A 27,668-nucleotide genomic window follows, 5' to 3' on the forward strand; every position below is an offset into this window, starting at 1 on the left:
TAATATTCCTATATAAAATATTTTATTTAGTTTTGAATTTAATTAAGTACTTAATTATTTATTTTTGTATTGGGTTTTGAAAATAATTTAGTTCCCACCTCCCCCCCCCCCCCCCCCCAAAGAAAATAACAAAAATAGAGGATATATTATTATTGTTGTTTGGCACTTTACAAATATTAGAAGAAAATATGAAAATAAATTAAAATTGTAGTTGGTAGATCTTGGAATTGAGCAAACAGTGCGAATCCCAATAACAAAGCATTTGATGCCTTTCTTCTACCACGCTTTTAAATTCCCAAAATTTTATCAACTAGGTCTTTAATGAGCAACTAGTCTCCTCGTTGTCAAAAGTCGAAACTATTTGATTAGATTCATGCTATTTTTTTTCTTGCTTATATGCAAATTTTACCTTAGCATCCCAATAATTGTGGAATAAACATATCTGCTCGTACAATGCTTCAATTATATGCGATATTAGGGTTTCCCAAAAATTGCAATTAATATATGCGCAATTCTAAGGAAGCACTAGAACATTGGTCCAAGATCTGGGCTGATAGTGGGCCGTTCATATAACACCCCTCTTTGCTTAATCACTCTTTATCATAATTGATTCTCTAAGCATCATTAATGTTTGATTCGTACAAGACAAATCACTAAAGATTCCCGAGTTAGCATAAGCATACGCCACACGACACCATTCTTCCTCTAGACAGAAAAGAATAACACAACACACTCGTACAGGCTTCGTCTTGCCTCGTCTTTAAAACATGTACACGTATGTAGGTATAAATGCATATGTTTACACCCTAATCCAAATAAAAGACTAAATTTCACGTCAAAACATGGCATCTAATCCGTATCGTCCGAGAGTCATTGTAAATGGAACAAGAAGAACAAGAACGTTCCATTACTTCTATTGCCGTCATTGTAGCCGTACCATAAGGCTCCGAAACTATGGTCTATATGGTTCTTTATGTCCTTTCTGCTCTAGAGAGATCAATCTTCACGACGAGCTTGACATTATGAGGCCTAACCGATCTTTTTGGGATACCGATACCGATTGGATCACTCTCCATCTTATCAACTCATCAAGAAGTAACCGGTTTAACCATGAACTAGTTAATGATACCGATGATGACTTCGTTGATGCCATGCCTAGCGAACGTGTTGGTCCACCACCGGCCTCTTTATCGGCCATCGAAGATTTAAAGACGGTGACAATCGCGGAAGAAGATTTGGCAAAAGAGAAGGTTTGTGCGATATGCAAAGAGGAGTTTGAAGTTGGAGAGGAAGGCAAAGAGTTGAAATGTTTGCATTTGTACCATACGAGCTGCATTGTGTCTTGGTTGAATATTCATAATACTTGTCCCATTTGTCGCTTTGAGGTTCGCTTAGGCGTTTCGGGAAGTGACATTGACGGAGGAGGGTCTCGCCATGTCGACCATGATAGATCAAATCGGTCGTCTGGGCCTAGGGTTTGTTCTTTGTGGCCTCTCCGAGTGATGTTTGATTGGGTACATAGTCTTTTCGTTAAGATTCCTCCTCCTGATCTAACTTTCATGGCTATACTATTATGCTTTCATGTTTTTTAATCATACATATTAATTCCTAAGAATAAACTTATAAGAATAACGAACAACTGACATAAATTTAAAAGAATTGCATACAAGGTTAATATTGTATTTAAGTAGGAATTACAAACTATTATGAGAGAAAGGCGAAGAGCGGCGTTTGAACATTTTGCAAAACAAAGCTTGGCTTGAACATGTTTATGTAATAATAATCGAATGACCATTATCTTTGATTCATTTGCAAGTTGTAACTGGAATAAATAAAAATCGTGTTGATAATTAACTCTTTTAGTTGGAAGACCTTATAGTCGATGAAATAGATAATGTAACAATATATGATTACAAAAATGACACCACATCAGTCATGACAGAGTGAAGAAATCGTATCAAGTCAGATAGTATTTCAGGTGCAAAGAGAAGCTGGTTTTATCTTGAGACAGATTCTTGAATTGGTGAAGCTTCAACTCAGGAAAGAGATAAGAGTTTGTCGGTGACAGAGCAAGATGGTCCTTCTCCATTGGAGCTTCCAAAGCAATCTGAAGAACGTTTGGTCCATCTTTCACAGACTGGAAAATATCTGATTGTTGATTTTTCACACTTGTCTTCGTCTTCTACACTTGGTGATTCCTATTGGGAATGCAAAAGGCCATTTAACAAGAACAATCAGGTTTGGTTTAAATATTATCATGCGTGTCTTCGTGGTGTAACCATTTTTTTTTTCCTTTTTTTGAATGAAAAGGTGGTGTAACCATTTAGTTACATAGTTAGCTCTCTTTTTTCAGCTGTGGGATCAAAATCTACAAGACATTGGAGTTTGTGAAGATACAATTTGTGATGACCATGACTTCCATATACCTGACATTGATCTCACTTTCCGAAACTTTGAAGAACTTTTTGGAGCTGATTATGATCTAGTTGCAGATGATAACAACATCTTATTTAAGGGAACATTACATCAGCCCATTGTGAGGTATATATAAGTCTATAAAGTCTTGACTCTTGAGCTAACTATTTTATATATTCTTTTGTAACCTAAGGTCTTTTTACCTTTGATATGTCCAGGTGCATACATTTTCTTCACCATTCAATAACTCTATAATTGCACCAAAACAAGCTTTCTCATCTTTTAGGAAGCAGCAAAATTCATTGCCCTCTCAATCACTCAGAGGAAGTAATCTCTTTTTGCTCTTTTCTCTAACAGTGCACACGTCAAAACGCCATCTCAAGGCTCAAGGAGAAGAAGAGGGCAAGAGCGTAAGTATCTTCAGAGACTATCTTCCATTAACCGTATACATAAGAGTATATAAATCATAATGTTAGTTGCATTCTCTTGGATTCAGAGAGGAGAAACAAGCTTAATATGGTCTCAAAAGTAAAAGAAGAAGACGTGGTACACGTGTGTACATAAGAGCATCTGCATTGAAGGTTCAATGCAGAAGTTCACACCTTTCCCCAAAAAAAAAAATATTAAAATATTCTATTTTTGGTGAACTCAGCTCTTGCAGGGTCATTGGGATGAACCTGGTTCATCACTGTATCGCGGGTCCCACGCCACGTGGCGGCCCGTGATTGGTCCGCATAATTTTTTTTTTTTTTTTTTTTAAATCAAACAGAAAAGTTAAAAAAAAATAATAAAAAATTAAAGTTATGAACCTCCCTTAAGGTTCATTGATGCTGATGCCCTAAGACACTAATCTAGCTGTTCATCTATTTCAGTTTCATGCATGTTACTGTTTGATTATTTGCTTCACCATCCAATATGTAATCACCACATTTCACCAGAATTTTAACTTTATCCTTAATGTTAAATCAAAAGGTTACTTAACAAACAATGACATTGACAATGATAAGATATGAACAGTGGAAATTGTAAAGACTTTTTCAGTGTTACCAAAACCATAATTGTTGTATTGATGAATTTTTGACAAGACCACTTAAAAAGAGGTTAGTTATAGTTGTGATAAATAAGCAAACTTTCTTTTCAATTTTAAAGTTTTTTATATAAACCAATCAAATTGCAGAAGTAATATTATTTTTTAGTAAAAAGACCAATCTTAACCCTCGAAATAATCTTCAGAAACAAGCAATTAGTTGAAACAAATGATTCTCTAACCATCACTGGGCCTTGGTTATTAGTATCTCCAGCTACTATGGCTTCTTCCTAATTATTATCATCAAAAAGTACACTTTGCTCTTACTATCAACATCCAATATTATATATTATTTACATGAAAATGGTCAAAATTAGTGGCATAAACTTAAATCTAGCTTAAGACTCAAAGCACTGTGGTTCGGTGCTTGCTTCCTCTTTTTTTTACCAGAGGTGAATCTTTCTGTTACTTCTAACAACCGCCTTATTTTTACTTTTTAATTAAATAATTATTTTTTAAAATGCGAAAATCCATCTCCATAATAACTTCCCTCCAAGAGGCCACTATAAATACCTGCAGCTTCTCCCTTTCTCGAGCAAGAAAGTTTCCTCTCAATTTTCTCGGCACTTTCTCCAGTTTCTCGACTCCAGGTCAATCTCTAACCGTCAATTTTCTTTTCTCCATCATATAAATTCGATTATCCACTAGATCTGATGTTCTTTCCTGTAATTTTCCGCGATTTTGTGATAATCTGAATCTTTGATTACCAATTACAGAATCGCTGAGGAACGATGGAAAACGAAACGGCGCCGCTTAGTTACAGCGGCACCTCCGCCGTTGGAATCGTCAACTCTCACGGCGAACCTTCTCAGCTCTACCACTCCAGCCGCAGCGTGATGCAGCAGCGCCAAGATATGGTGAACCGAGAGGCGTTGTGCTACACGCGCCTCCACGAGGCGTCGCTCGAAGCGGAAGTGCTCCGTCTCGAGAACACGGAGCTGCGCTCGATGAATCTCCACCTCAAGAAGGAGCTCGACCAGCTGATCAGATCCTCTATCCAGAACCGATTCGGCTACGATAGGGTTCCGTTTCGGATGCTTAGCAATCTTTCGATCGGAGGAGGGAATAATCGCGGCGCCGAGGACGCGGAGAATCAGAACCGCGCGGTTAATCGAGATGACGTCAGCGATGAGAGTCCGACGAGCGTGATTGCGAGTGAGGATCTGAACCGTTCGTCGCTCCCGAAGAGCATCTCCGTTAGATCCAGCGGTTACTCTAAGTCGAGCCAAGGTGGTGGAGGTGGTGGTGGTGGCGCCGCCGCCGCTGCTCAATGTGGAAAATCTCGTGGAGCCGTAGCTAAGCCTGGAGCTTGTGGTCAACAACTCAGTACGACGGTAACTAATCTCTTCTTTGCTTTCTTGAATCTTGATCGTTAGAGTTGATTACAGGAATCACCGAGACTACAGGGTTGATTAGCTTTTGAATTTCACTAAGTTTATTTGTTGGTGTTGGTACAAGATTATTTAGAAACATTCGTTCAACTGAGTTTATGCTTTAGATTCTTTGAGTAGAAGAAAGAAACAAAAGAACTGTATTGATGCTGTTCTTAGAAGGCTGAACTATATAGATGTTAAGAGTAATAGTGATTATGGTTTAGTGTTTTGAGAAACAGGTAGTCATTGAAACACTATAGATGTTGCTTAGCTATTGAATCTGAGCTGCATGTTCTGATACCTCAGTCCTCTGTTCCTCTGCTTTCTTGAACTAGAGATGTAGAGAGTGAGTAATGGTGATGAATGAAGGGCCATGATTGAATAAAATGCAGGAAAAATAGTATTTATGAGAGGAGGCTTTAGTTAGAGTCGATGTATGAACGGTTTAACTGTTGAGTCTAAGCTGCGTAGATGATTCTTTTTACGAAAGCACCAAAATACTCTGTTCCTCTGTGTTATTTGAACTAAAGATGTAAATGAATTAATGGAAATTGCAGCAAAGGGTGTATGTGCGAGGAGGGAAGAAAGAAGAAGAGGAGGAGATAGAAGTGGAGGTGTACAATCAAGGGATGACAAAGACAGAGCTCTGCAACAAGTGGCAAGAGACAGGGACATGCCCATACGGTGACCACTGCCAGTTCGCTCACGGCATTAAAGAACTCCGCCCAGTGATCCGCCATCCTCGTTACAAGACTGAAGTTTGCAGAATGGTTCTTGCTGGTGACATCTGTCCTTACGGCCACCGTTGCCACTTCCGCCACTCACTATCTGAGCAAGAGAAACTCATGGCCGCTGGTTGCAAACCCAACAACAAGTCCTCCTTCAAGCTGGTTAAATGACCAAAGGTAAAATGAAAAACAGAAGGCTTGGACCGTATATACCTATAATTGAACAGTACTATACCTACCCTATAGAGATATTGGTAGCTATTCAAAGGATTTGGCAAATAGCATATTGGTAAAAGGAAGTGAATAATGTTGCATTCGTAAGAGCGTGTTTTGTGACTATAAGTGGGGTACTTGTTTGAACATTGCTTATTCTGAGACTTTGAAATCCGAGGAGCATTCTACGGTTGTTAAGATGATTGTTTTGTTCATTACATAGTAGAAGTTTGAAGCTTTTTTCTTGTATATCTCTAAATGAGAGGTTTTCGATAACCAATGTAAATTTGTCACTCATCTGGATCATGTGCATTCACCTGAAGGCTAAAACATGTAGTCCTTTAAATTAAGGGAGAATTTTTGAAATAGCAAAAAATAAAGAAAACTAAAATTAGATTTATAGAGTGAGAGTAGAGAGAGATAGGAAGATGATGGAAGAGAGAGAAGGGGATTTTGGTTAGTTAGCTAATTTGGGGTTTTGTGTAATAGGGTGCAATTTTCCTATGAGTGTTGTAAAAAAATAAAATATTAATGGATTTGGGCTTAGTTTGAACGAGAATGCAGGGGACAATGTGTTGATGTTGTCTACTAGTGTTGCATTTGTCCACCAGCGGCATCGATCATGAATTCACGAGAGCATTAGTTATACGTTATACAACATCACAATCTTAATGACTTAATTTAGAAATTTAACAACTTTGTAGTAAATTTTAGCTTACATTCAAGCCATGCATACAAAAATGAATTTTATTCCTATTCCTACTTTCATTCTTTTGAATTTCATAATGAGCATGAAAGTTAATTAAGAGCTTTAAGTTGACTAGTCATATATTTATCACCATATTTTAAATAAAAGTCAATCAATCAAAATATGGTAATGATGAAACTGTAAAGCAAAACAATACCAAAACAATTATTGACTTTAAATAACAAGCTATATAATATTTAAATTAAATTATTTAAAATATTACATTTTTATACTTTCAAAACAATCCATAGAATTTACATTTTTACTCCAGGATAAAATATTATCTATATTTTAAATAAATCTTTAAAATAAAAGTTTAATGTTGTTAATGTTTTAAAAAGTAATTATATGTTTACTAGGTCAATAATAATTAATAAGTCTCCTAAATATCATATTAAAAATATAGGAACAATATATTTGCAGGTCAAATGTTTAAAATGTAGTAACAATATGACTATATATCTATATTGCTAAGTAGAAAAATGTTAAATTGTAAGTATTCCGAAACTATGACATTCAAAGGAGTTATACTATTTCCAAAAACTTTTAGTTTAATTAAATATCAGTAAGAAAAAACTAATTATATTACTATTAAAATTAAATTGACCATCGAGACAAGCTTCTAAAAAAATATTTAAAGTTAGATGGTTTTTGATATTTATATATATATAACGGTTCAAATTATAAATTTAAATATATCGTAAAATTTTAGATATTTTTGTTTGGATATTTTTATTTATTAATTTTTAGATCTATTTTTTATTATTTTTCTATATATTTATTTGTCATTTTTTTCATTTACAACTCGATATACCTTTCAAACTCTCATATTTTAAGAAAACCAATACTAAAACTATTACTGTCTTATATAAAAATTTATATAATATTTAAATTAAATTATTCAAATATTGTAAATTTTTAATTTCAGAAAAAATGATAATTTATATTTTCATTCCATCGTAAGAAATTGTTACTTAGAATTTAAGTAAATCTTATAAATAAATTCTAACATTGTTAATGTCTTTGTGAAAGACTATTATACATAAAAGTAATTATATGTTTACTAGGTCAACAATAATTAATAATAATCCTAAGTATTATATAAAGAGTATATGACCAATATATTTTCAGGTCAAAATATTTTAAAATAGTAACGATATAAATATCGACGTCGGTAAATGGTAAATTAAAATATTCTTAAATTATGACAGTCAAATGAATTATACTATTTCCATTTTTAATCTTATTCAATGTAATTAAAAAGAAACTAATTATAAATTTATTCGTTATTACTATTAAAATAAAATTGACCATCGAGACAAGTTTTTTGAGAAATTGTCTTTTAACCTAGATACTTTCTATTATATAAATGTTTTTAAGGGTCAAATTATATAATTAGATATATCGAGATAAAAAGTTAAATACTTTATTCTTGGATTGTTTTTTTTGCAATTTGTGATCTTGTTGGGTCCACTTTTCTATTCTTCTTCTATATATATTCATTTGTTGGATCTCTTTCTTTGGCAACTCGATATACATTTAAAACTCTCATATATTTTAAACAAACTCTCTCGAGAAATGGCTGAAAACATGGTAAATTTGACCAAAAACATTATTCCTGAAAGCACTGGTGTTATTCTGCTCATCGACCACGATGCTGCATCAGTCGCATCTCTCATTCCAATGCTTAAACAACGATCGCATAAAGGTAAAACCAACCATTCTTTAAAATTTTCCTTATTATAATCATTTACATTAGTATTGATAATTTTCATTCACATAGTTCTATATTATTCAAAATTGTTTCATTGGATATGTTACATTTTTCATTTGTTGCATTGTAAATCAATTTATATATTAGATGTTATGACTGTGAATGGAGCAAGCGAGGCTATATTGGTGATCGAAAAACAAAAAGATATTGGACTTGTTATAGCCAACGTTGAACTGTCCGACTCAAATGATTTTCTCACTGCTATGCACCACAAAGAAATTCCTCTTATACGTAAGTAAATTTAATAAGGAAAAATTGTTTTTTTAGGCCAAAAAATGATAACTATGTCCTATAAGACTAATCTCATATATTTTATGTTCTATTAGCTAAATATTTTCAAAATAGCAATATTACCCTTAATTTCAATTAAAATTTCAAAATTACAATTAATAAAACAATTGTTAAATATTAAAATATAATTTTTAACTAAAATAATTAAAAAATATTAAAAATTCCCAAAAATATATAATATTGCAATATAACATTTTTGTTTGGTCGTGGACATATCATGTGATTAGTGGCCATTATACTAATAACCCTAATATAACTGTTCTATTAATAATTAAACATATGTTTACTTTTTATTATTTATTTATTTGATTTCTAAATATTTACATTATTTTTTTGAACAAACGAATAATACACTCATTGTTATGCAATATTTGAAACCAAAAATATATGATATTGCATTTATATTTACTCTTCCTTACAAGGATGCTTTATATAATATAAAAAAATCTCTAATCCATCGGACTTTATACTTAATTTCATAACAGATTTTAATTATTGTATACTACATTAAACAATTTATTATAAAAATATAATAGAATTATTATGTTATCAATGACATAAAATTTCACATTATTCCTATTAGCATTCAAAACTTTTTAATTGAAAAATATATAATAAATATAAATTAACTGATCAATTTTTGTATATTTATTAGCATGATAATATTTATAAAATTTTATATAAAAATCCAAAAAATATTTAATATTTAGATAAATTTTTATTGTGTATATTTTATTTTTAGTTTAAAAATTTTATAAGCAGAAATCAGTATATATGCATAAATCACTATTTTTAAAAAAAAATCGATTTAATAAATAAGGAAACTGAATATTTTCAAATATTCTATTTCCATATTTTTGGAACTAATTATTCTTATCCGTAGAATATGTATTATACTATATGTAGAACACAATAAACATGTTTGAAATCGATTTTTACTAGTTTTAGATTTATAGTAATATGTAGATTCCAATTTCTACAGGTTTTAGATTTATAATAATGGGTAGATTCTGGATTCTACAGATTTTAGAACGATAAATTAAGCGAAAAATATGTTTTCTAAATATTTTTAGATTACTATTATTTACGTAGATCACATATTCTAAACATATTAGATTCAATAAAAAAACTGGATTACATTTTCTACTGTGTAGAATGTCAATTCTACACTTTGTACAACAAAATATGAAATTATGATTTAAACATTTTTAGAACTGAAAAAAAATATCAATAATTTGATATACGTTTTTCATCAATAGTTACTATTGTTTTAATTTTGTTTTGTTTGTAGACTATTTATTTGATTTATTTTAGAAAATGCTAAAGAGTACTAGAGGAAAAAGTGGTACAAAAAATAAATTAGCATAATAGGACATAGTTATCATTTTTTTCTTTCTAAAAAACAATTTTCCCATTTAATAAATCCTTCTTTTATTTTACTCTTTCCACTTCTGTTTCTTGAACAAATGAATCTAACTCTTATATCTTTGTTAAAGTGATTGGTACAGAAATACACATTAAGGAAACATCAGATCTTTTGACAAAAAGAGCATGTTATTGTCTGAAGAAGCCAATTTCTGAAAATGACATCGACAACATGTTTCAACTTGTGTTACCTAATAAAAAGCAAGAGTGGGAGAAAATCAACGTAGCTGAAAAACGAGAAAACATTGTGGAAGAACGTATGAAGCAGATGAAAGCTTTCAGAGACCACATAAAGAGGCAGGGGACAAGTCAGTCATCTTTGTTAGGAAGACGACCACTCAACAAAACATTCACATTTTCTCAAATGTACCAAAAGGGAAAAAGCATAGTAGATGTTGAGACACGCATGAATGTATGGACTCGTGACCGTCACATGAAGTTTTTAGCTGCTATATCCTTCTTGGGTGAAAAAAGTAAGGATTATTTTATATTTGACCAATTTTTCTTTACCTTTACTTATCCTCTTTATCTTACAGAGTCTCGTCCCAAAGCCATATTGGAGATCATGAATGACTCAAACTTATCTCAACGCCAAGTTGGTAGCTATCTTCAGGTACGTATATATACATACATTTCTTCAACATATACTATTGTTCGACTGCTTTTATATAGCATTTTATTGTGTGACTGTTGTAGAAATACAAGTTTCAAGTTGAGATAATTAACAAAACATTGACAAGGAATGAATGGAAATCCACGGATAAAACATATGAATATCCTTCAGATTATGTATATCCTTTCAAAGCTTCTAACCTAGCGAAGAATTTCATTGAAAGTAACTCTATGTGGTGTTCCTTGAGAAAGAAAAAATCTTCCTCATTATCCACTGTCCAATGTAAGTGCTCTCTTGCTATATGGTTACTTTTCATAATTCTATAATTTTATTTCATGTTTGTGTCAATATTGTTCTGTTTCATTAAATGCAGATTCATTTAAAAGATCTGCTGCTGAGAAGAAGGACAAAATGCCAAAGTTTCATATAGGAGAAGCATTGGGTCTGCATCACACACTTTCTGGTAACATTATTACATAAATCATAAATAAAAGTTAATTATTTTCATTCAGCCACAAATAATAACTCATCTTACAATAATGTTCCTTCTACAAATAATGTTAGCAATAGTGGTCTAATAGTCATGTCTCTCATGTCCTTTCAGGTCCAAGTGTTGGTGCATCCAATTTAGATGCATTCCAAAAGGAATCTGCTGAGATTTGTATTTCTCAATCTAATCCTAACCCTTCTCAACCATCTAGCTATGTTCTTGAAACCAATAAGAACCCACTAGATATGAACCAAATGGGTAGGGTTTCTTTTGGAGAAAATCATGGTCTTTCTCAAGATATGGTTTTCAATGGAACTAAATCAAACCATTTGGGTTTGGTTTCTGGTGAAACAAGTCATATTGAAACCCCACTTGAAACCGATATAAACCAAATGGATTGGGACTGGTTTTTTTCTGACGAGGCTTATGCTATTCTTGATGAAGATTTGACTGTTTCTGAAACCAATATAAACCAAGTGGGTTTGGTTCCTGGTGAAACAAGTTTTGCTGCGTTGGACAATGTAGCTCCTCCTGAAAATAATACCAACGAGATAGGGTTGGTTCCTAACCAGGAAGGTAATGGTGATATTCCAATTGAAGATCTGATTTCGTTTGATACTGATATCATCAACGATATGGACGACTTGGACGCTTGGTTGGAAAACTATGATTCTTTTCAGGGAGATGTTCCTTTGCCTGCGATTTGCAACGACCATGATCTTGCCTTCACCTCGACTACAAGCCAGCATCAAAATATAGAAGCCGCAAATCCAAGTGAGGGTACAGAAGGAGGCAATCATATGGATGATGATTCTGATGAGAACCTGGATTGGATCGACGATATTTTTACATGACATGTGTTTTATTGGTGTGCAGGACATGAGAAGATTTAAATGGGAGAAGTTCGGAGACTTTGTACTTTTTATTTATTTATTATACAAATGTAATACATGGCATTGATATGTATGTACAATAATGTTGAAGATTCTAATTTTCATATGTTATTTTCAGATTCTTGAGAGAACCATATATTCTGAGATTCCATTTATGTTTAATTTTTTTTGGGTCACCATTTTTCGTACCGTAAATTAGCCAAATGTTTTTAATTTGATTAAATTTAAATTGTCCATTATATGCAACTTATCTAAAGCCTATGACCAAGTAATAAATGCTCTGTTATTCATCATAAATTTTATGGAGAATACAAAATAAGTATATTGTATTATTAATATTTAATTTTAAAATTGACTATAGTGTAAAAAATAGCTATGTATCGTATTCAAATATTATAGATATAGAAATGAAATATTTCATCTGAATATGTCAAGCCAGCTTTAGGAGTCTTATTATTGTAAACAATTTTAAGATGTCCTTATAAACATCATTTTTCAAATTTGACTAATAGTTCTACAGAATTATGTTACCTTAATGCTAAATTAGGTACTATAAAGTAATGGTCAATGGCATATTTATTAATAACTCTATCAGTTTTCGATAACATAACTATATTAGTTGTTACCAACTAATTTTCATCAGACAATGAGAACCCAATAAATATGGTATTTCTACAAAATACAAACTTGGACGTGTTATTAATTTATTATTCGTCAATTCAAATAAAATTACTAGAAATTAGTATGATTTTGTTTTTGAAAATTGTAGTGGGTGACAGATGTGAAAATATCTAGTTTTGGAAGCCCAGTGGGCCTGTACTTAACACGGGCTAATATCTTATAGATATTCTAATGGGTGACCGGGACTAGCTATTACCGGTAAAAGGACAAACGGTGGGGCCGACAACTTAGCGGTGATCCAGCTATTCCGGCAGAGCATTTTGATCTTTGTCAAAAGGGAGAGCCTCCTCCTACCTAGAAAACGACCTGAAGAATCTTTTCAGAAATTTCTTCTGATTGCTGCATTTTTATATTATACTCCACAAACCAAAAATGACAAATGGGCGTCTTCTTTGGATGATTACTTTTCTTTTGCCAACTTTGGATGATTATTTATCTCTTCCAAAATGACATTGAAAGGATAAGGTAGCAATGACGGAGACACTCTAACATTTACGATCAATAATCATTATTGTATCAACATAATTATATTTTATATTTATTAAATATAAACTGTTTCAAAAAAAATTAGTTAAATAGTAACACAAATATTAATATATTTAAATAAATGATTTTAAACTTTTTTTTGGTTTTCTAAATAATTTAAAACTTCCAGAAATTCATATTATATTTTTAATAAGATATATTAAAAAGTCAAATCTTGAAACATTCACTAGTAAATCTAATTATATTTTTATTCATACTTTTAGTTTTATCAAATATTCAAATAATTTTCTTAAAACGTTAGAAATATTATCTATTAAAATATTTTTACAAAAAAAAAAAACAGTTAATATACTATCACATGTTAGCCATCAGTCCAAATATAAATGTTACAAAATATTTTTAAAAAAAAGGAAAAACAAATATCAAGACACTTTAGGCTTTAATGTCTCTTCACACTTGACCAAAAAGGACTAAAGACACAAAAGAGCAAAGAGAAACTAGAAGAGAGAGCAGAGAACCAAAATCGATGGCGGTTTCCGTTCCCATCCTCGCCGTCGTCACTTCCCTTCACCTCCTCGCCTTCGTATTCGCCTTTGGCGCCGAACGACGCCGTAGCACCGTACTCTTCTCTTACAACACACACTCTCTCTCTCTTTCTTTCTGTTTTTCGATTTAACCATTTCTTCTCTCTCTCTTTTGCACAGGCTGTACCAGTGCCAGACAAGTACGATGAGCAGACTTTCTGCAGGTACGGAACAGATGCGTCGACGGTGTACGGCATGTCGGCGTTTGGGCTGCTTCTCGTGAGCCAAGCGGTGGTTAACGGCGTTACAAAGTGTCTATGCTGCGGAAAGGGTCTCGTTACTGGTACTTCTTACACCGTCTGGGCTATTGTCTTCTTCGTCGTCTCTTGGTAAAGTTCATCCCTTTCCTCTCTAACTCGATTCCCTTTTGTCTTCACTTAACTAAAGATTCAAACTTTGTTCACCAACCAAGATCTGAACTTGCAAAGTCATAAAGATTTGAACTTTGAAGTGATAGTTTCTTCTGCATTGAATCTGAGCTAAGAGAAAGTTATGATCTTGATTGCTTGTTATGATAATGTCTTCCAGATCTTGAGTTGTTTGTAAGTGTAAGTTGTGCTTATAATCCTTCTTTACACAGGGTAAGCTTTTTAGGAGCTGAGGCGTGTTTGTTGGCTGGATCAGCGAAGAACGCTTACCACACCAAAAGCAAAGGCGTCTTCCAAGGAAAAGAGCTTTCGTGTGCGGTCTTACCCGTTGGTGTCTTTGCTGCTGGAGCTGCTTTTACTCTCCTGTCTTTGATTGCAACCATTTTATACTACTTGGCTCACTCCAAGGCTGACACTGGTGGATGGGAGAAGCATCATAATGACGGTATTGGGATGACTACTCCTTCAGATGCTCCAAAGCAGCAGAACAATGACTTCGACAAGGTTTAACGGACTTCTGTTTGGTTCTTATGATAGCTATGCTTTTTTTAAGACAGGGGTATAAACTAATTTAAAATGTTGGGTTGTTATAATTGTTCATACTATAAACTTGTATCCTCAGATGTAATGTTGGCTTTATGTATGTCTACTTATGAGAAACTTTCGGCTCTTTAGCTTCTCACTTGAACAGGATGCTAACAATCAGGGCTCATAAGCCATAACTAAGGCATGCTAATTCGGTTGACCGAACCAATACGATATTTTGGTTATTGGTGTTCTAAAATTTTATAGATGACTACCGGAATTAACCGACAAATTTTGGTTTGGTTATCCGTTAATTTTGTTTTAGAGTATTATTAACTGAATTAGTTTTTTTTTTTCTTGCAGAAATTAAATCTGTCAAATTGAGTTTTTTTTTTTGTGTTAGATTCAGGTAGAACCAGATTTAATTTTAAATCTTATTTCCGGTGAAATTTAGTATAATTCCATTTAGGAAAAAAAAATATGTTTGATCCCATCGGTTCGGAATTTGTTCTGTCAAACCGGACCAAACCGGTAACTAAGTGATTTTGAAATGTTGTCGATCGGTTGAATCTAAATACCGACCAGAACCAAAAACCAAAAGGTTAGGTTTGGTTGAAATCCACTTGTCATAACGGTCAGGTTAGGTCGATTATTACTTTATTGGTCCCGGTGATAACATTCCTAGCCTCAACTAGGAATATACTTGCATGAGAAAGGTTAAGCAAAGACCTATGATCAAAATGTTGATAACTTTTTGGAACACATATTCGAGCATTAGTACAAGTAATGAACGATCTCGGCAAGCTACTAAAACTAGTTTACTCATGTAATAAAATAAAAGGATGTGCTTTGTAACATGCTAAAGCCATACCTTTCCCAAATCTCAAATCGCTTTCTTCTTTATGAATCCAAGAACAAAAGGATGTGCTTATATAAACATTTGAATCTTGGAGCTTAGCTAACAAAAACGGCTTACTGTTGTTAGTAAAAAAACGCGAAACCAAAACAATTATGGCGATTAATGGATATGAATATGGAGCTTCATCAAGAAAGCGAAGATCTCTGTACCACAACCTTGGAGGAGGACACTGTAACATACATATCTTTCTTTCTTTATTTACATTCATCTTTGTTCTTTAATAATCTTTTTTGAGCGAGATTTTCTTGGAACGTTGTAGTTGCTGATATAATGTTCTGGAAAAACAAGAAAGAATCAGGAACAATCTTGGCGGTTTTCACATTGATATGGTTCTTATTCGAAGTGGTTGAATATCCTTTCATCACTTTCCTCTGCCAGATCCTCTTGATCTCCATCTTCATATTCTTCATTTGGTCTTACATTGGATCTTCACAACTAATCAAGAGGTAATAAGAAAACATTAACACTTGGTTCTTCTTTATGAAACCAAGCACTCATAGAAGACGCCGTGTCGTGCAGGCGACCACCAAGTATTGACGATCTAAAGATCTCGGAATCAACTTGGAGACTCTTGTTCGACAAGATAAACTGGTTCATCATCAGACTGTATGATGTTTCAAGTGGAACAGACTTTAGACTCCTAGTCTTGGTAAAAATATCAATATATACATTTTAAGTTTTTAAAAAATATTAATTTCAGCTCAAGATTTTTTGGATAGAAAACTTGTGTCACGTTCTGTTTCAGGCCGTTGTTTCACTGTGGATATTATCAGTCGTTGGAAACTATTTCAGCTCTCTGACTCTCTTATACATTGGTGAGTCTTTATGATTTTATCTACGTATTGACTTAAATAATTTTTTTGAAAAAATGTTTGTATGATTTTATTGGTGAAGTATTTGTGGGACTGGAGACGATACCGATGCTGTATGAGCTATACGAAGAAGAGCTGAACTATGCAGCAAGTAAAAGCGGGATGAACATGAAGAAGCTCTTTGATAACTTCAACTCTAAAGTCATTAACAAGATCCCTAAAGCTACTGGTAAAACTAAGAGGCGTATGTAACGTTATGTACTATCAATATTATGAATCATCACATGTTACATCAAAAAATTGTATGTCTTTGTTCACGTAATCATGAATGCTCATCAGAAATTCATAATATATAGGATTAATTGAGTGTGTGTTCTTCTCCCTATTGAATCGGGGGAATGACGTGAAATAGCCCAAAGTTTAATTTAATTAGTTTATTATCTTGGTTTGGTAGGGAGCCTATTCTCTGGGTGTGGAGTGTGGACCATTGATTTAGGTTTTTTTTTTTGAACAACACCATTGATTTAGGAAACTCACCATTTTTGTTGTTCCTACGTCTCCTCTCTCCAACCCTTTTTGTTATTTCCTTTTCATCCTTTACTCAGCATAATAAAACCTTTGTTTATTAAATGATGGATGACCTTCCATGATCATAACTTGGAAGACAATTTAGACAAGAGTCTAGCAGTTAGAATCTTGGTATAATCAGTGCTATTTTCTTTTTGAAACGGAAATCAAGTTTATGCCCTTCAGCCATTCAATCAAATCTCTTCCATCTCTATTCTCAAACAAACCATAAACTCTACCAATTCATTGAGCTGTCACTTCGGATAAAGAATATAACACAGATCCAACGAAGGCAGGAAGGTATATGTACTCAAAGTTTGCCTACTTTCAAGCTACTTGCTTGCTCAACCTACTTATCTAATCAGGGCATTTTGTTTATCGTATGGTAAGCAGAAGCAGAGATTCAGCATAAGTATAAAGCACCAAGCGTTTCATGTAACCATTAATACAAAATTATACTATGCAATGGTTAAGACATTCACCGGAGTCTATATAAATGCCTTAACAACACATTAAAAAAACAAAATAGGTATTGCATTCTAAAAACATAAATTTAAAAAGAAGAAAAAGAAAAAAAAACAGAAAAGCGAAGCTGGTTTTACCATATAATGATCTGATTTACTCACCCTGTCAAACAAAAGTATATGCTTCTCACAATTCAAACTCGTCTTCAAGCTTCAACGCCTCAGCCGCCGCCTCTTCCTCGTCATCATCAACAACAAAGTAAGGGTTATGCACCTCAGGCCTGAACTTATACCCAGTGAAAACATAAAACGCCAAGGTCGCCAACTCGCTAGCAACAACACTAGTCCACATATACTTGTAAGAAGTAATAGTCTCCAACGCATAAACCACAACGCGAGTAAAGTAGATATAGCAGATAACCACAATGTAGTAATGCCTAAACAGAGTCAACTTAACCAAGTTCACAGCAGCCTTCCCATCAGTCTTCGCCGCCTCACGCAAGTTCTTAATAGACCAAACAATGGGAAACAAAACAGCGCAGCAACAAACCACATCAACGAGCAAAAAGATTTGTTTCCACGTGACCCAGTCTTGCCCGTACGGTCCCGTCTCATCGATAACCACCTGCGCGAAATTCGCAACGACCTGGAGTGGTATGACGATCATCAACACTTTCTTTTCCTTGTCCTGCAAGTAAGGCTTCAAGAAGGACCACCCGGTTCCTATCAAAACGATGAGAGTAAAGAGAGTGATCCCCTTGAGGAAGTTGAAGATGTAGAACAACACATCCCATCCATGCGCGTTTCCAGTTTTCTTGATGTAAGACTTATCCTCCGCCTCGCATAATAAGTTCGAAGCCTTCAAAACGACGACGCCGAGCATGAAGAAATGGATCGCGAAGACCGTGCGTCGTTTCTTGTAGAGAACGTAGATCCACGTGGCGGCGAGGGAGAAGTAGATGATGGAGAAGAGGAAGTAGACTTTGGGGAGGACGGTTCTCCCGGCGGAGAGGTAGTCGCGTCCGCCGTTCTTCCCTTCGAGGTTGTACATGGCGGATCTGACGTCCATGGAGACTTTGACGTCGCGGAGGCAGTTGGCGAAGACGAGGGAGTACTGATCGGCGTCGTTCTCGGAGAAGACGGTGGAGAAGGAGCTGTTTCTGTTGAGTTTGTTGAAGGTGAACACGTGCTTGACGAGATCTGATTGGAGAGCGCACGTGATCTCTTCTTCTTCGAGTTGTTGGATCACGTGCACCCAGGCGTCGCGCGTGCAGAGGAAGAAGCCGACCTTGGAGAGGTCGAGGTCCGGGTTGGTGTTGGAGAGGGAGATCTTCGAGGCGTCGAGCTCGAGGCGGCCTGTGTGTGTGAATCCGAATTCGTCGAGGGGGATGATGGGCCGGTCATCGGATCGGATCTCGGATTTGCGGATCTCGGCGAAGGAGGTGGTGATGGTGAGGAAGACGACGAGGATCCATAAGGAAGAATCAAATGCTGAGATCGACCAAATGGGCACACAAAAATCTGGAAAAGGACACTTCTGTTTTTATTTTTTTAATGAATTAATAATAAATCGAAATTAAGCTGAAAATACTATAAAACCTAAAACTTTAACTTATTTACATATCCAACCAACCTACCCCACCCACTAACCCGACCCGCGTGCCCTTCCCGGATCCTTCCCCCTAAATCAAACTAAATCCCTAATTCCTCTTCCCCGACATAACCAACAGAAAAAAATTCACGATCTCTCCCCCTTCCCTCTATCTCATCTCACTAATCAAACTCTACCACAATCATCACGATCTCCCTCTATCTCATTTGTTTCTCTATTTCGTGTTACTCTTTGAAACACTATGGCTCCAAAGACTCGTTTCACCGAACAAACGAACAAAGAAGGTGCGCCGGAGAAGAAGAAGAAGAATGAGTCAGTGGTGGAGAAGAAGAAAGCTGCGGTGGAGAAGAAGAAAGCTGAGGCGGAAAAGAAGAAGAAAGACTCTGTGATAAAGAAAAAACAAGCAGCGGTGAAAAGGAGGAGAGAAGCCGTTAAAAAAAAAAGAGATGCAGAGAAAAAGAAGATTGAAACCGCAGAGAAGAAGAGGAAGCGAGACAGTGGTGTAGACGATGAGTCCTCGTCCAATCCAACCAAGCGGCCTCAGACCGCATCTTCACCAGAACATCAAGCCGATCCTGATCATTATCCGCCACTATCAACGGAGTTACCTTCGCAGGATGATAGAGAGGGTACGCCAAGCCCATCAGTTCCGATTGAGCCACAAAAATCACCTACTCAAACACCCAATGAGGCGGAGAATCCACTGCAAGCTCCAATAACTTCTACCAACAGAGAATCAGGCTCACCCGAGGCTGCCATTAACAATGACGGGCAAACGGTAAACAAATCAATTAAAATGGTTTTGGAATTTTTATGATAAAATTGGACTAACAAATAGGAACCGTGAGCAGATTGGATCTAACAACATAGATTCAAATTCACATGAGGCTGCTATTGGATCTGCTGCCATTGACAACGACGCTCCAAGAACGGTAAACAAGTCAACTTAAATGGTTCTAGAAATATTTATCATAGGGTCGAAAAAAAAAATAAGTAGTGATTATATAAGAAGTGTAACTAGTACAACTAAAAGAATGAAACTAGTTCAACTGGTAATAAAATGTTGTAAAACAGAATCAATGGAACTAGTATAACTAGTACAACCACACTTCTTATAACTAATATAACTGGTATAACTATGAAAAGTATAATTAGTCTAACTAATACAACCGAGTATTAAATTACTAGTACAACTAAAAGAGTGAAAATGGTGCAACTGGTAATAATATGTTGTAAACAAATTCAGGATAACTAGTAAATTTTTTTTTATAAGTAATATAACTGGTACAACTACGCTTCTTATACGTAGTCTGACTAGTATAACTAGAGAAGTATTTTGTATAACTGTTTAATGAGATGGTGTTGTTGTTGTATAACTAGGCTTGCTGGTAGAACTAGTAATATTATTTTTAATTTAATTAGTGTAACTGGTACAACTAAGTGTTTATGTGTTGTATAACTCAGTTATTTATTCTTTGTATTTTGTTTGTATTTTTCAGGTTGAGAGTGATGATATGACCGTAGAAGCTGACAGACCTGCTGGTTTTTTCTTCAATCCGAGCAACTATGGAAAGGGTTGCAAGCTCTCCTCAAGGTGCCATCAACACGATTTTCTGAACAAGACGATTGGTAAGTTGGATGCCTCAGAGAAGAGTTGGTTTCAGGAACATCCTCAGTTCAAGCATATATTCCACATGGATTGTACCTCAACAAGAAAAGTGATGGGATTGTGGATGTTGCTACTTCGTACTATGCATACAGAGAAGGGTCGACAAGCTTGGTTTGGGGTAAACGGTGTTCCAATTAGATACTCTATCAGGGAACATAGCCTCCTCTCTGGTTTATACTGCCACTCATATCCAGAAAACTATCAGAGCATAGGGAGACTGAAGTTTGCGAGAAAGTATTTTAAAGTGAAGAAGACAAAGGATGGGAAGGAAAAGGGTCTGCAAGTGACAGAAGCGGATGTTAAGGAGAAACTTCAGAAGATGAAATTTGATGGTAGTGGCGATCGTCTGAGGATGGCGGTTCTTTACTTTCTGGCTACAGTTTTAAGAGGAAGGTCCAAAGCAGGATACTTCATTGAGTATTTCCTTCTCCAAGCAGTAGAAGATTTGGAGTTTTGCACCGAATTTCCATGGGGCCGTTACACCTTTGATGATTGCATGAAGGAGATTTTTCATGTAAGGGATCATTTTCGTGATGGGATCCCAGAGCATGCACAGTGGGTATTTCCTGGGTTTATCAACCCTTTGGAGGTATATGAATAACATTTTTCATAAGCATATTTGTTATAATATAACTAAAGTGATTGTGTGAAATGATGTGCAGATATTAGCATTTGAATGTATCCCTGTCCTTAGGGAAAGATTCAGAGAGCCTGTTCCAAACTGTTTTGATGGTTGTCCAAGAATGTGCAAATGGAAGTTCAAGAGGACCGGAACAACAGGATTTCCACTTGACATGATTTATCGGACGCTAGGAAACACAAAGGTAAAAGCTTATAATTTTTTTAAGTGTTGTTTATGTCATTTTCTTCAAGTTCATAGTTAATTAAATGTGTAATTTGTTGTTGGTCATTTCAGGAGATTATCAGTGTTTTGGAACCAAAAGGAAATGAAGTAGACCTTTTGTATGAAATAATGGATGAAGGGACTTTTGAAGACTTGGAGCTGATAGATGATTCGGATACGCTAGACATAGCTGTTGACAGTTGGAACAAGATCCTAATGGAACCAGGGAAAAAAATCTTCTGGCCGGATCTATATGAGATGGATGTGAGAACCCGAGAGCAACAAGAGGAGGCAGGAGGCGAGGCAGGGGGCGAGGCAGGAGGCGAGGCAGGAGGAGAGGCAGGAGGCGAGGCAGGAGGCGAGGCAGGGGGTGAGGCAGGAGTTCAAACAGGGGGCGAAGCAGGTCGTGAGAGTTTAAGAGAATTAGAGTTGAAGTTGAACAAAAGAATGGATGATGGATTTGCATTGAGAGACGAAACAATTCGTCTTCTGGAAGCAAGAGTAAAGGAGTTGGAAGAAGAAAAAATCCAGAGAGAAAGTTGGTCGTTCCAGGAGGGCGAGATGTATGGTGATAAGGAGGCTGAGATACTTGGTGATAAGGAGGGCGAGATGCATGGTGATAAGGAGGGTGAGATACATGGTGATAAGGATGGTGATGAGACTAACAAGGATGGTGATAAGGCTGATAAGGATGGTGATGATGAGCCTGATAAGGAGGGTGAGGATGGTGATAAGGCTGATAAGGATGGTGATGATGAGCCTGATAAGGAGGGCGAGGATGGTGATGAGGCTGACAAGGGTGATGAGGCTGAGAAGGATGGTGAGAAGCAGATTGAGGCAGAGGCTGACAAGGGTGATGAGGCTGAGAAGGATAGTGAGAAACAGATTGAGGCAGAGGCTGAGAAGGATGGTGAGAAACATATCGAGGTAGAGGCTGAGAAGTTGATGCAAGGTAAGTCATGATAACATATAACTTCAAATTTTATTTTTAATGATGATGATCTAAGTCAGGATGTATTTTTGTTCAATGTAGATACTGAAGATGGAGATGAGCAATCTACACTTCAAATTATGGCAGACACTGCAGAGAGATTTGAGAAGGCTGCTGCGGAAAAAGCTGTTGTGGACAAGACAGATGAGGTTGTAGATGATGATGCTTTGGAGAAGGAAGGTGAGGTTAGAGTTGATGACGCTTTAGAGAACACAGCTTCGGTTGGAGATTCACAGGATCCTGCTGAGATGCCAAAGAGGGTGCCCAAGCGTTCTCATTTGTTGAGGTCTCCTTTTACGCCAAACTGATTTGGCTGAACTATGTTGTTGTTTTTGGAACTTGTATGTGTTTGTTTTAAAACCTAAAACGGATGAACTTGTATGTGTGTGTGTTTTAAAACCTAAAACTTGTATGTGTGTGTGTTTTAAAACCTAAATCCAAACTTGGTGGTTGAACAGGTTGCAATTACAGGTGGGAAGTAAAACAACATTACAGCATCAACTATGCCAAAAAATATGAAAGTAGTATAACTAGAAAAACTAGTACACCTAGTGTTAAATTAAAAAGTGTAGGACTTATCTGGGAATCCACTTATTTGAAACTCATTATGCACACAAAGTTGTTTTAGTTTTTTAGTTGTACTGGTTTCTACAAAGTTGTACTAATTTATTAGTTATACTGGCTTGCACAAAGTTGTACTAGTTTATTAGTTATACTAGTTTGTACAGAGTTGTACTTTGGCAGTGAAACCTGAATATATTAGTTGTACCAAAGAGAAATACCATTATCTAAGTTGTACCACTCATTTATGTTAACATGTGTTTGCCCGGATACAATGAAATCATCACTATTGTGAAAATACTTGTCATGTATGTTTTTCAAAAAATATGTGGACAAATATGTTAACAAACCTTAAAAGTATAAGGTAGATCAAGCAAACTTTTGTGATGGAGGTAGAAATCCAGAAAAAAAAAAAAACAATACAAAACACAAAGAAACCTATCCAAACACTTAAAATTAGACCATTTGAATGTTTTATTAATATGAAAAAACCTAAAATAATATTTAAATTTCAGATCCTCCATAGTTGTACTAGTTATTCCAGTAGAACCTATTTTAGTAAACTAGACATAGTTGAACTAGTTATTCCAGTATAACTTATTTTTAGTTTTACTAGTTGTACCAGTATAACAACACAAAAACATGAATGTTAGGTTTAATGAAGTTTTACCAATTGTACCTGTTGTACCTGACAGAAACAACACATTACATAAATAAGTTCTACAACACATAAATAAGTTTCATAACACATAAGTAAGACTCACAAGACTAAGCAAGTTCCATAACACATAAGTAAGACTCACAAGACATAAGCAAGTTCCATAACACATAAGTAAGACTCATTCATCAATTCCATCGCTTCCACTTTCATCGCTGTCAATTCCATCATTCTCACACACCAATGGTGGATACTTCTTCTTTTTCTTCCTCCGATATTCCCCAGCTGATGGAAATCTAGTTTCTTGTAGTCTTCCTTTCTTTCTTTCCACATGCGGAGGGTAGACAACCTGAGATAGGATTTCATCTGGAATTTCATAACTTTCCCATAATGAATGATGAGGCACTGGATATATTGTCTTGTAATATGCCAAAGTCCACTGCTCCATATAATAATACTTAGAACAATAGTCTTCAGACATTTCTCCACGCGCGATGATCGCAGCCTGTGCATGCACACAAGGATACCGATCAATATCAAAACACTTGCACTGGCATGTTCCGTTGCCTAAATCAACATAATAACCTTGACCATCTTTGCCAATCACAGTGTACTGACGTTCAAATCTGTTTAGCTCCATCACCGTGAGCTTTTTTGCCTTCGGATAACTGTGATGCAATATCCCATGCACGTAGGGAATTAGTATCTGTCTCTCTGGAACGCGTAAAGATAAATCACGATATTTGTTCACATCAAGCATTGGCAACAATGCATATTTCCTTGGTTCCTTTAAAACACCATTGATTGATTCAACAGTGTTGGTTGTATCTATGTTGTACCTTTCTCCCGGAAATTGACATCTTGCCCATTTGGTCTCATGAACACTCTCATCTAGATACTCAGCGGCTTGAGGCAACGTTCTCCTGAAATCATTGTAGCTTTTTCTGAACTCGACCTCTGTGTACATACCAGCAATTTTTCTAAACTTTCTGGCAACCCCTTTCTTGTTAACTTTGCTGCATGCTCCGGCAACATTATTAGACAAGTGAAAAATGCAATATCCATGGATCGCCATTGGGTACACCTCGTGCACCTTCTTGATGATGCATTGGTTTCTATCAGTACAAAAAACAAGCTGAGGATCATCTGGTATCAAAGTTTTCAGTATAGTCAAAAACCACTCCCAGCTCGCATTTTTCTCACCATCTACTACCGCAAAAGCGAGGGGATAATGATGATGATCTGGATCCTGAGCAGTGGCAATGAGAAGCACTCCTCCATACACACCCTTCAGGTGAGTTCCATCCATTATTATCACTTTCCTCATTGCTTGAAACCCTTCGATGCAAGCTTTAAGCGCAAAGAACATATACTTAAACTGCTTCTTCTCATCCACTACTAATCTTGTGATGGTACCAGGATTCATTCTTTCTAACATGTACAAGTAAGATGGAAGTCTAGCAAAACTCTCCTGAGGGTTACCACGCAAATCACTGACAGCTTTGTGTTTCCCTCTCAAAGCTGTAGAATATGAAACCGTGACACCTAGTTTGTTCTTCACCAACTTTATGAGAGACTTTGGATCTGGAGTCTTGTATTGGCCTGGATAATCTTCATGCACCACTCCTGCGACCAAGCTTGGTGTTCCTCTTTTCCCCCTCTTGGTTACACTTCCCTCTCCCCGAGTACACGTATGCATCTTTCTATACGTTCTGACACTGAAAAAGGCTGAGTTTTTCAGCCTTGCAGCTCGTAAATACCATCTGCATCCAACCCCACGACATTTCAATACATAAACAGTACGATTCGTCTTGATTATATCAACCTCAAAACAATTCGAATGCACTCCTGCGTCCACTAAATTCCTCAGCTCTTCCTTAGTCGCAAATTCTTGATACAAACTCATATCAATACCATCATCCCACTCAGCATTGACAATTGTGTCTACAGATGGTGTAACAGCCGGCAACTCCTCCCTATCATTCATTTCATCACCCTCTTCATTGCAATCCTCATGCTCATACCTATCTGATTGTCTTGGAGGAACAATTGCTAACTCCTCATGATTATACCCATCTGATTGGTTTTGAGGAACAATTGCCAACTCCTCAACTCCAGCCATACCATCATTAGCTCTGGCATCAATCTGAATTTCCTCGTTCATAGAAAACTGCTCGTTACTCTGATTTTCTGAGATATTTTCGGAAAACTCCACATGCAAAACACTACGCCGGTTTTTCCTATCCACCTCCATTAAATATCCTAAAACATCTTCATCATCCAAAATATAACAAGGCCTCTTATTATCCACGACCAGGGGATAGTAGCTCAGTTGAAGCTTCGTCGCAGCTACATCGATATTCATTTTCTTGCCTATTCTATCAACCAAGCGAGAATAGGTTATCTCCTCATATTTTCCTCTCATTACTAATGTATAAATATTTTTGTCTCCACCATGATCAAAATGTATCACCACAGCTCCAGTACCATCCATAGTTCCTGAAAAGAGTTAAAACCAACATTACAGCTTACAAGTTATATCAGTTATACGAGTTCTAAAGTCGCTAAAATACGGGTTATACTAGTATTACCAGTTATACTGGTTTACATGTAACAGTCGTTTATAAGTTATACTAGTTATACTAGTATTTGACTTGTCAAAGGACTACTAAGAGTTATACAAGTTTTACCCATAGTCTTATTCAGTGTTACTTAGAGTTGTACCAGGTTTACTAGTTGTACTAGTGTTATTCTTAACGAGTTTTACCAGGTTTACCAGGTGTACTCAACGTCTGTTGTACCAGTGTAACCAATGTAAAAAATGATTTAATCTACAATATCATGATTCATACTATAAGAACGTTATCTTAAACCATGGAACCTGACTCATAATGGTAACATACATATTATGGGACTAAAACTAAACAGAAAACAAATAAAAAAGAAGAGAAGAGTGAGAGAGAAGGAGAGGGAGAGAGTATACACTTACCAAGCGATTTCAAGACCAAGGACGAGGCACATTTGCTGTTTCAAGGACGAGAAAAGCTGTAGAAGAACCCTAAGAAACAGAATTAAAGGTTTGTGGATAAAAACTTGAAGAAGAGAACTTTGGTTGGTGATTGAAATGAATTTTCGTGGGTGGTTGAGTAATGAAGAAGATGAAGATGTGAGGGAGTTAATATGGATTTTGGGTGGGACCCAGGCGAGAGAAAGAGAAAGGAAGAAGAAAATTGGACGACCGAGATTAGAGTTTCCATTATTTGATCCAATGGTTCACATGCCACTTTCATTAATGGCAAATTGGTAATTTACCAGCCCTTGGTCCATGATAGATCACAATTGGTCTATGTAGACTTCTTTTTGTCTTTTTGGTCTGTTATAGATCATTGTCCCATAAGGAACGAGAAGAGAGATCCATGGTGGTTAGTGTTCGATTCGAGTCGCGGAGAGGAGAAAGATCTCTGATACAATTGTGAAGTTCTTCGAGAGCTCTCTTATGATCTGGGCCGTTAGTTTATAGATGTGATTCATGAGAGCTAACGAGAACCGTACGATCTACGCATGTTAATTGGATCTTGTATCGTTGACTATGTACTGGTTCGGTCCTGAATTCTGATCGGTTTGTCCTATTGAATTATCAAACCATTCTTCTCGATTTTACTGATAAAATATTTGTGTATACTACGAAATTATTATATTTAAGTTTGAGTTGATTAGTTAGCGCTTTGTCATGTACCTGTGATGTAAATTGGTTGTTGTAGGTTGAATTTAAGTAGGAAAGATCCTAACCGATGAAATTGCGTGTTGAAGGGAATGTTTTGGTGAGGCGTCATTGGGATTCCTGGTGTGGTGTATGGAGACATACATGTTGTCTGAA

General features: G+C 35.7%; 7 protein-coding genes across 7 annotated transcripts; 6 read left to right on the forward strand and 1 right to left on the reverse strand.

Annotated features, from left to right (window-relative positions):
* The first annotated feature begins 121 nt into the window (after nucleotides 1–121).
* On the forward strand, nucleotides 122–1,854 carry LOC106357150. The gene has a single exon (XM_013796827.3). It carries the CDS (start codon nucleotides 843–845, stop codon nucleotides 1,590–1,592), a length of 750 nt encoding a protein of 249 aa, XP_013652281.2. The 5' UTR covers nucleotides 122–842; the 3' UTR covers nucleotides 1,593–1,854.
* Nucleotides 1,855–3,962: 2,108 nt separating this feature from the next.
* Nucleotides 3,963–6,113, forward strand: LOC125576294 (zinc finger CCCH domain-containing protein 15-like). Its single transcript, XM_048736023.1, has 3 exons — nucleotides 3,963–4,092; nucleotides 4,219–4,836; nucleotides 5,433–6,113. Exons 2-3 carry the CDS (start codon nucleotides 4,234–4,236, stop codon nucleotides 5,772–5,774), a joined length of 945 nt encoding a protein of 314 aa, XP_048591980.1. The 5' UTR covers nucleotides 3,963–4,092; nucleotides 4,219–4,233; the 3' UTR covers nucleotides 5,775–6,113.
* A 2,029-nt stretch (nucleotides 6,114–8,142) lies between these two features.
* LOC106357152 (putative two-component response regulator-like APRR6) lies at nucleotides 8,143–12,011 on the forward strand. Its single transcript, XM_048735607.1, has 7 exons — nucleotides 8,143–8,272; nucleotides 8,426–8,569; nucleotides 10,138–10,527; nucleotides 10,591–10,667; nucleotides 10,751–10,889; nucleotides 11,041–11,130; nucleotides 11,272–12,011. The coding sequence occupies exons 1-7, from the start codon at nucleotides 8,143–8,145 to the stop codon at nucleotides 12,009–12,011; spliced, it is 1,710 nt and encodes a 569-aa protein (XP_048591564.1).
* A 1,577-nt stretch (nucleotides 12,012–13,588) lies between these two features.
* LOC106354004 lies at nucleotides 13,589–14,839 on the forward strand. The gene is made up of 3 exons (XM_013793843.3): nucleotides 13,589–13,836; nucleotides 13,922–14,130; nucleotides 14,382–14,839. The coding sequence occupies exons 1-3, from the start codon at nucleotides 13,744–13,746 to the stop codon at nucleotides 14,677–14,679; spliced, it is 600 nt and encodes a 199-aa protein (XP_013649297.2). The 5' UTR covers nucleotides 13,589–13,743; the 3' UTR covers nucleotides 14,680–14,839.
* A 571-nt stretch (nucleotides 14,840–15,410) lies between these two features.
* Nucleotides 15,411–16,865, forward strand: LOC106357153 (reticulon-like protein B14). Its single transcript, XM_013796831.3, has 5 exons — nucleotides 15,411–15,784; nucleotides 15,873–16,059; nucleotides 16,133–16,262; nucleotides 16,359–16,428; nucleotides 16,508–16,865. Exons 1-5 carry the CDS (start codon nucleotides 15,706–15,708, stop codon nucleotides 16,675–16,677), a joined length of 636 nt encoding a protein of 211 aa, XP_013652285.2. The 5' UTR covers nucleotides 15,411–15,705; the 3' UTR covers nucleotides 16,678–16,865.
* A 513-nt stretch (nucleotides 16,866–17,378) lies between these two features.
* LOC106354005 (protein CANDIDATE G-PROTEIN COUPLED RECEPTOR 7-like) lies at nucleotides 17,379–27,423 on the reverse strand. Its single transcript, XM_013793844.3, has 2 exons — nucleotides 27,193–27,423; nucleotides 17,379–18,937 (listed from the first exon to the last, which is right to left on the reverse strand). The coding sequence occupies exons 1-2, from the start codon at nucleotides 27,207–27,209 to the stop codon at nucleotides 17,644–17,646; spliced, it is 1,311 nt and encodes a 436-aa protein (XP_013649298.2). The 5' UTR covers nucleotides 27,210–27,423; the 3' UTR covers nucleotides 17,379–17,643.
* Nucleotides 18,945–22,984, forward strand: LOC106426573 (uncharacterized protein At3g43530-like). The gene is made up of 6 exons (XM_013867286.3): nucleotides 18,945–19,846; nucleotides 19,920–20,000; nucleotides 20,568–21,326; nucleotides 21,400–21,561; nucleotides 21,654–22,533; nucleotides 22,615–22,984. Exons 1-6 carry the CDS (start codon nucleotides 19,310–19,312, stop codon nucleotides 22,878–22,880), a joined length of 2,685 nt encoding a protein of 894 aa, XP_013722740.1. The 5' UTR covers nucleotides 18,945–19,309; the 3' UTR covers nucleotides 22,881–22,984.
* Nucleotides 27,424–27,668: the final 245 nt, after the last annotated feature.

The sequence above is a fragment of the Brassica napus genome, chromosome A7, assembly GCF_020379485.1.
Source record: "Brassica napus cultivar Da-Ae chromosome A7, Da-Ae, whole genome shotgun sequence".
Taxonomy (NCBI): domain Eukaryota; kingdom Viridiplantae; phylum Streptophyta; class Magnoliopsida; order Brassicales; family Brassicaceae; genus Brassica; species Brassica napus.

What these genes read in the sequence shown, in the direction of transcription:
- LOC125576294 (XM_048736023.1), top strand. Translation starts at nt 4,234, where the DNA reads ATGGAAAACGAAACGGCGCCGCTTAGTTACAGCGGCACCTCCGCCGTT. An exon ending in GTCAACAACTCAGTACGACG is followed by an intron (nt 4,837 to 5,432) that starts GTAACTAATCTC and finishes TGGAAATTGCAG; the next exon opens with CAAAGGGTGTATGTGCGAGG.
- LOC106354004 (XM_013793843.3), top strand. Translation starts at nt 13,744, where the DNA reads ATGGCGGTTTCCGTTCCCATCCTCGCCGTCGTCACTTCCCTTCACCTC. An exon ending in CCGAACGACGCCGTAGCACC is followed by an intron (nt 13,837 to 13,921) that starts GTACTCTTCTCT and finishes TCTTTTGCACAG; the next exon opens with GCTGTACCAGTGCCAGACAA. An exon ending in GTCTTCTTCGTCGTCTCTTG is followed by an intron (nt 14,131 to 14,381) that starts GTAAAGTTCATC and finishes TTCTTTACACAG; the next exon opens with GGTAAGCTTTTTAGGAGCTG.
- LOC106357150 (XM_013796827.3), top strand. Translation starts at nt 843, where the DNA reads ATGGCATCTAATCCGTATCGTCCGAGAGTCATTGTAAATGGAACAAGA.
- LOC106426573 (XM_013867286.3), top strand. Translation starts at nt 19,310, where the DNA reads ATGGCTCCAAAGACTCGTTTCACCGAACAAACGAACAAAGAAGGTGCG. An exon ending in GGTTTATCAACCCTTTGGAG is followed by an intron (nt 21,327 to 21,399) that starts GTATATGAATAA and finishes AATGATGTGCAG; the next exon opens with ATATTAGCATTTGAATGTAT. An exon ending in GGCTGAGAAGTTGATGCAAG is followed by an intron (nt 22,534 to 22,614) that starts GTAAGTCATGAT and finishes TGTTCAATGTAG; the next exon opens with ATACTGAAGATGGAGATGAG.
- LOC106357152 (XM_048735607.1), top strand. Translation starts at nt 8,143, where the DNA reads ATGGCTGAAAACATGGTAAATTTGACCAAAAACATTATTCCTGAAAGC. An exon ending in TAAACAACGATCGCATAAAG is followed by an intron (nt 8,273 to 8,425) that starts GTAAAACCAACC and finishes TTTATATATTAG; the next exon opens with ATGTTATGACTGTGAATGGA. An exon ending in TCTGCATCACACACTTTCTG is followed by an intron (nt 11,131 to 11,271) that starts GTAACATTATTA and finishes ATGTCCTTTCAG; the next exon opens with GTCCAAGTGTTGGTGCATCC.
- LOC106357153 (XM_013796831.3), top strand. Translation starts at nt 15,706, where the DNA reads ATGGCGATTAATGGATATGAATATGGAGCTTCATCAAGAAAGCGAAGA. An exon ending in TCTTCACAACTAATCAAGAG is followed by an intron (nt 16,060 to 16,132) that starts GTAATAAGAAAA and finishes CGTGTCGTGCAG; the next exon opens with GCGACCACCAAGTATTGACG. An exon ending in TCTGACTCTCTTATACATTG is followed by an intron (nt 16,429 to 16,507) that starts GTGAGTCTTTAT and finishes TTATTGGTGAAG; the next exon opens with TATTTGTGGGACTGGAGACG.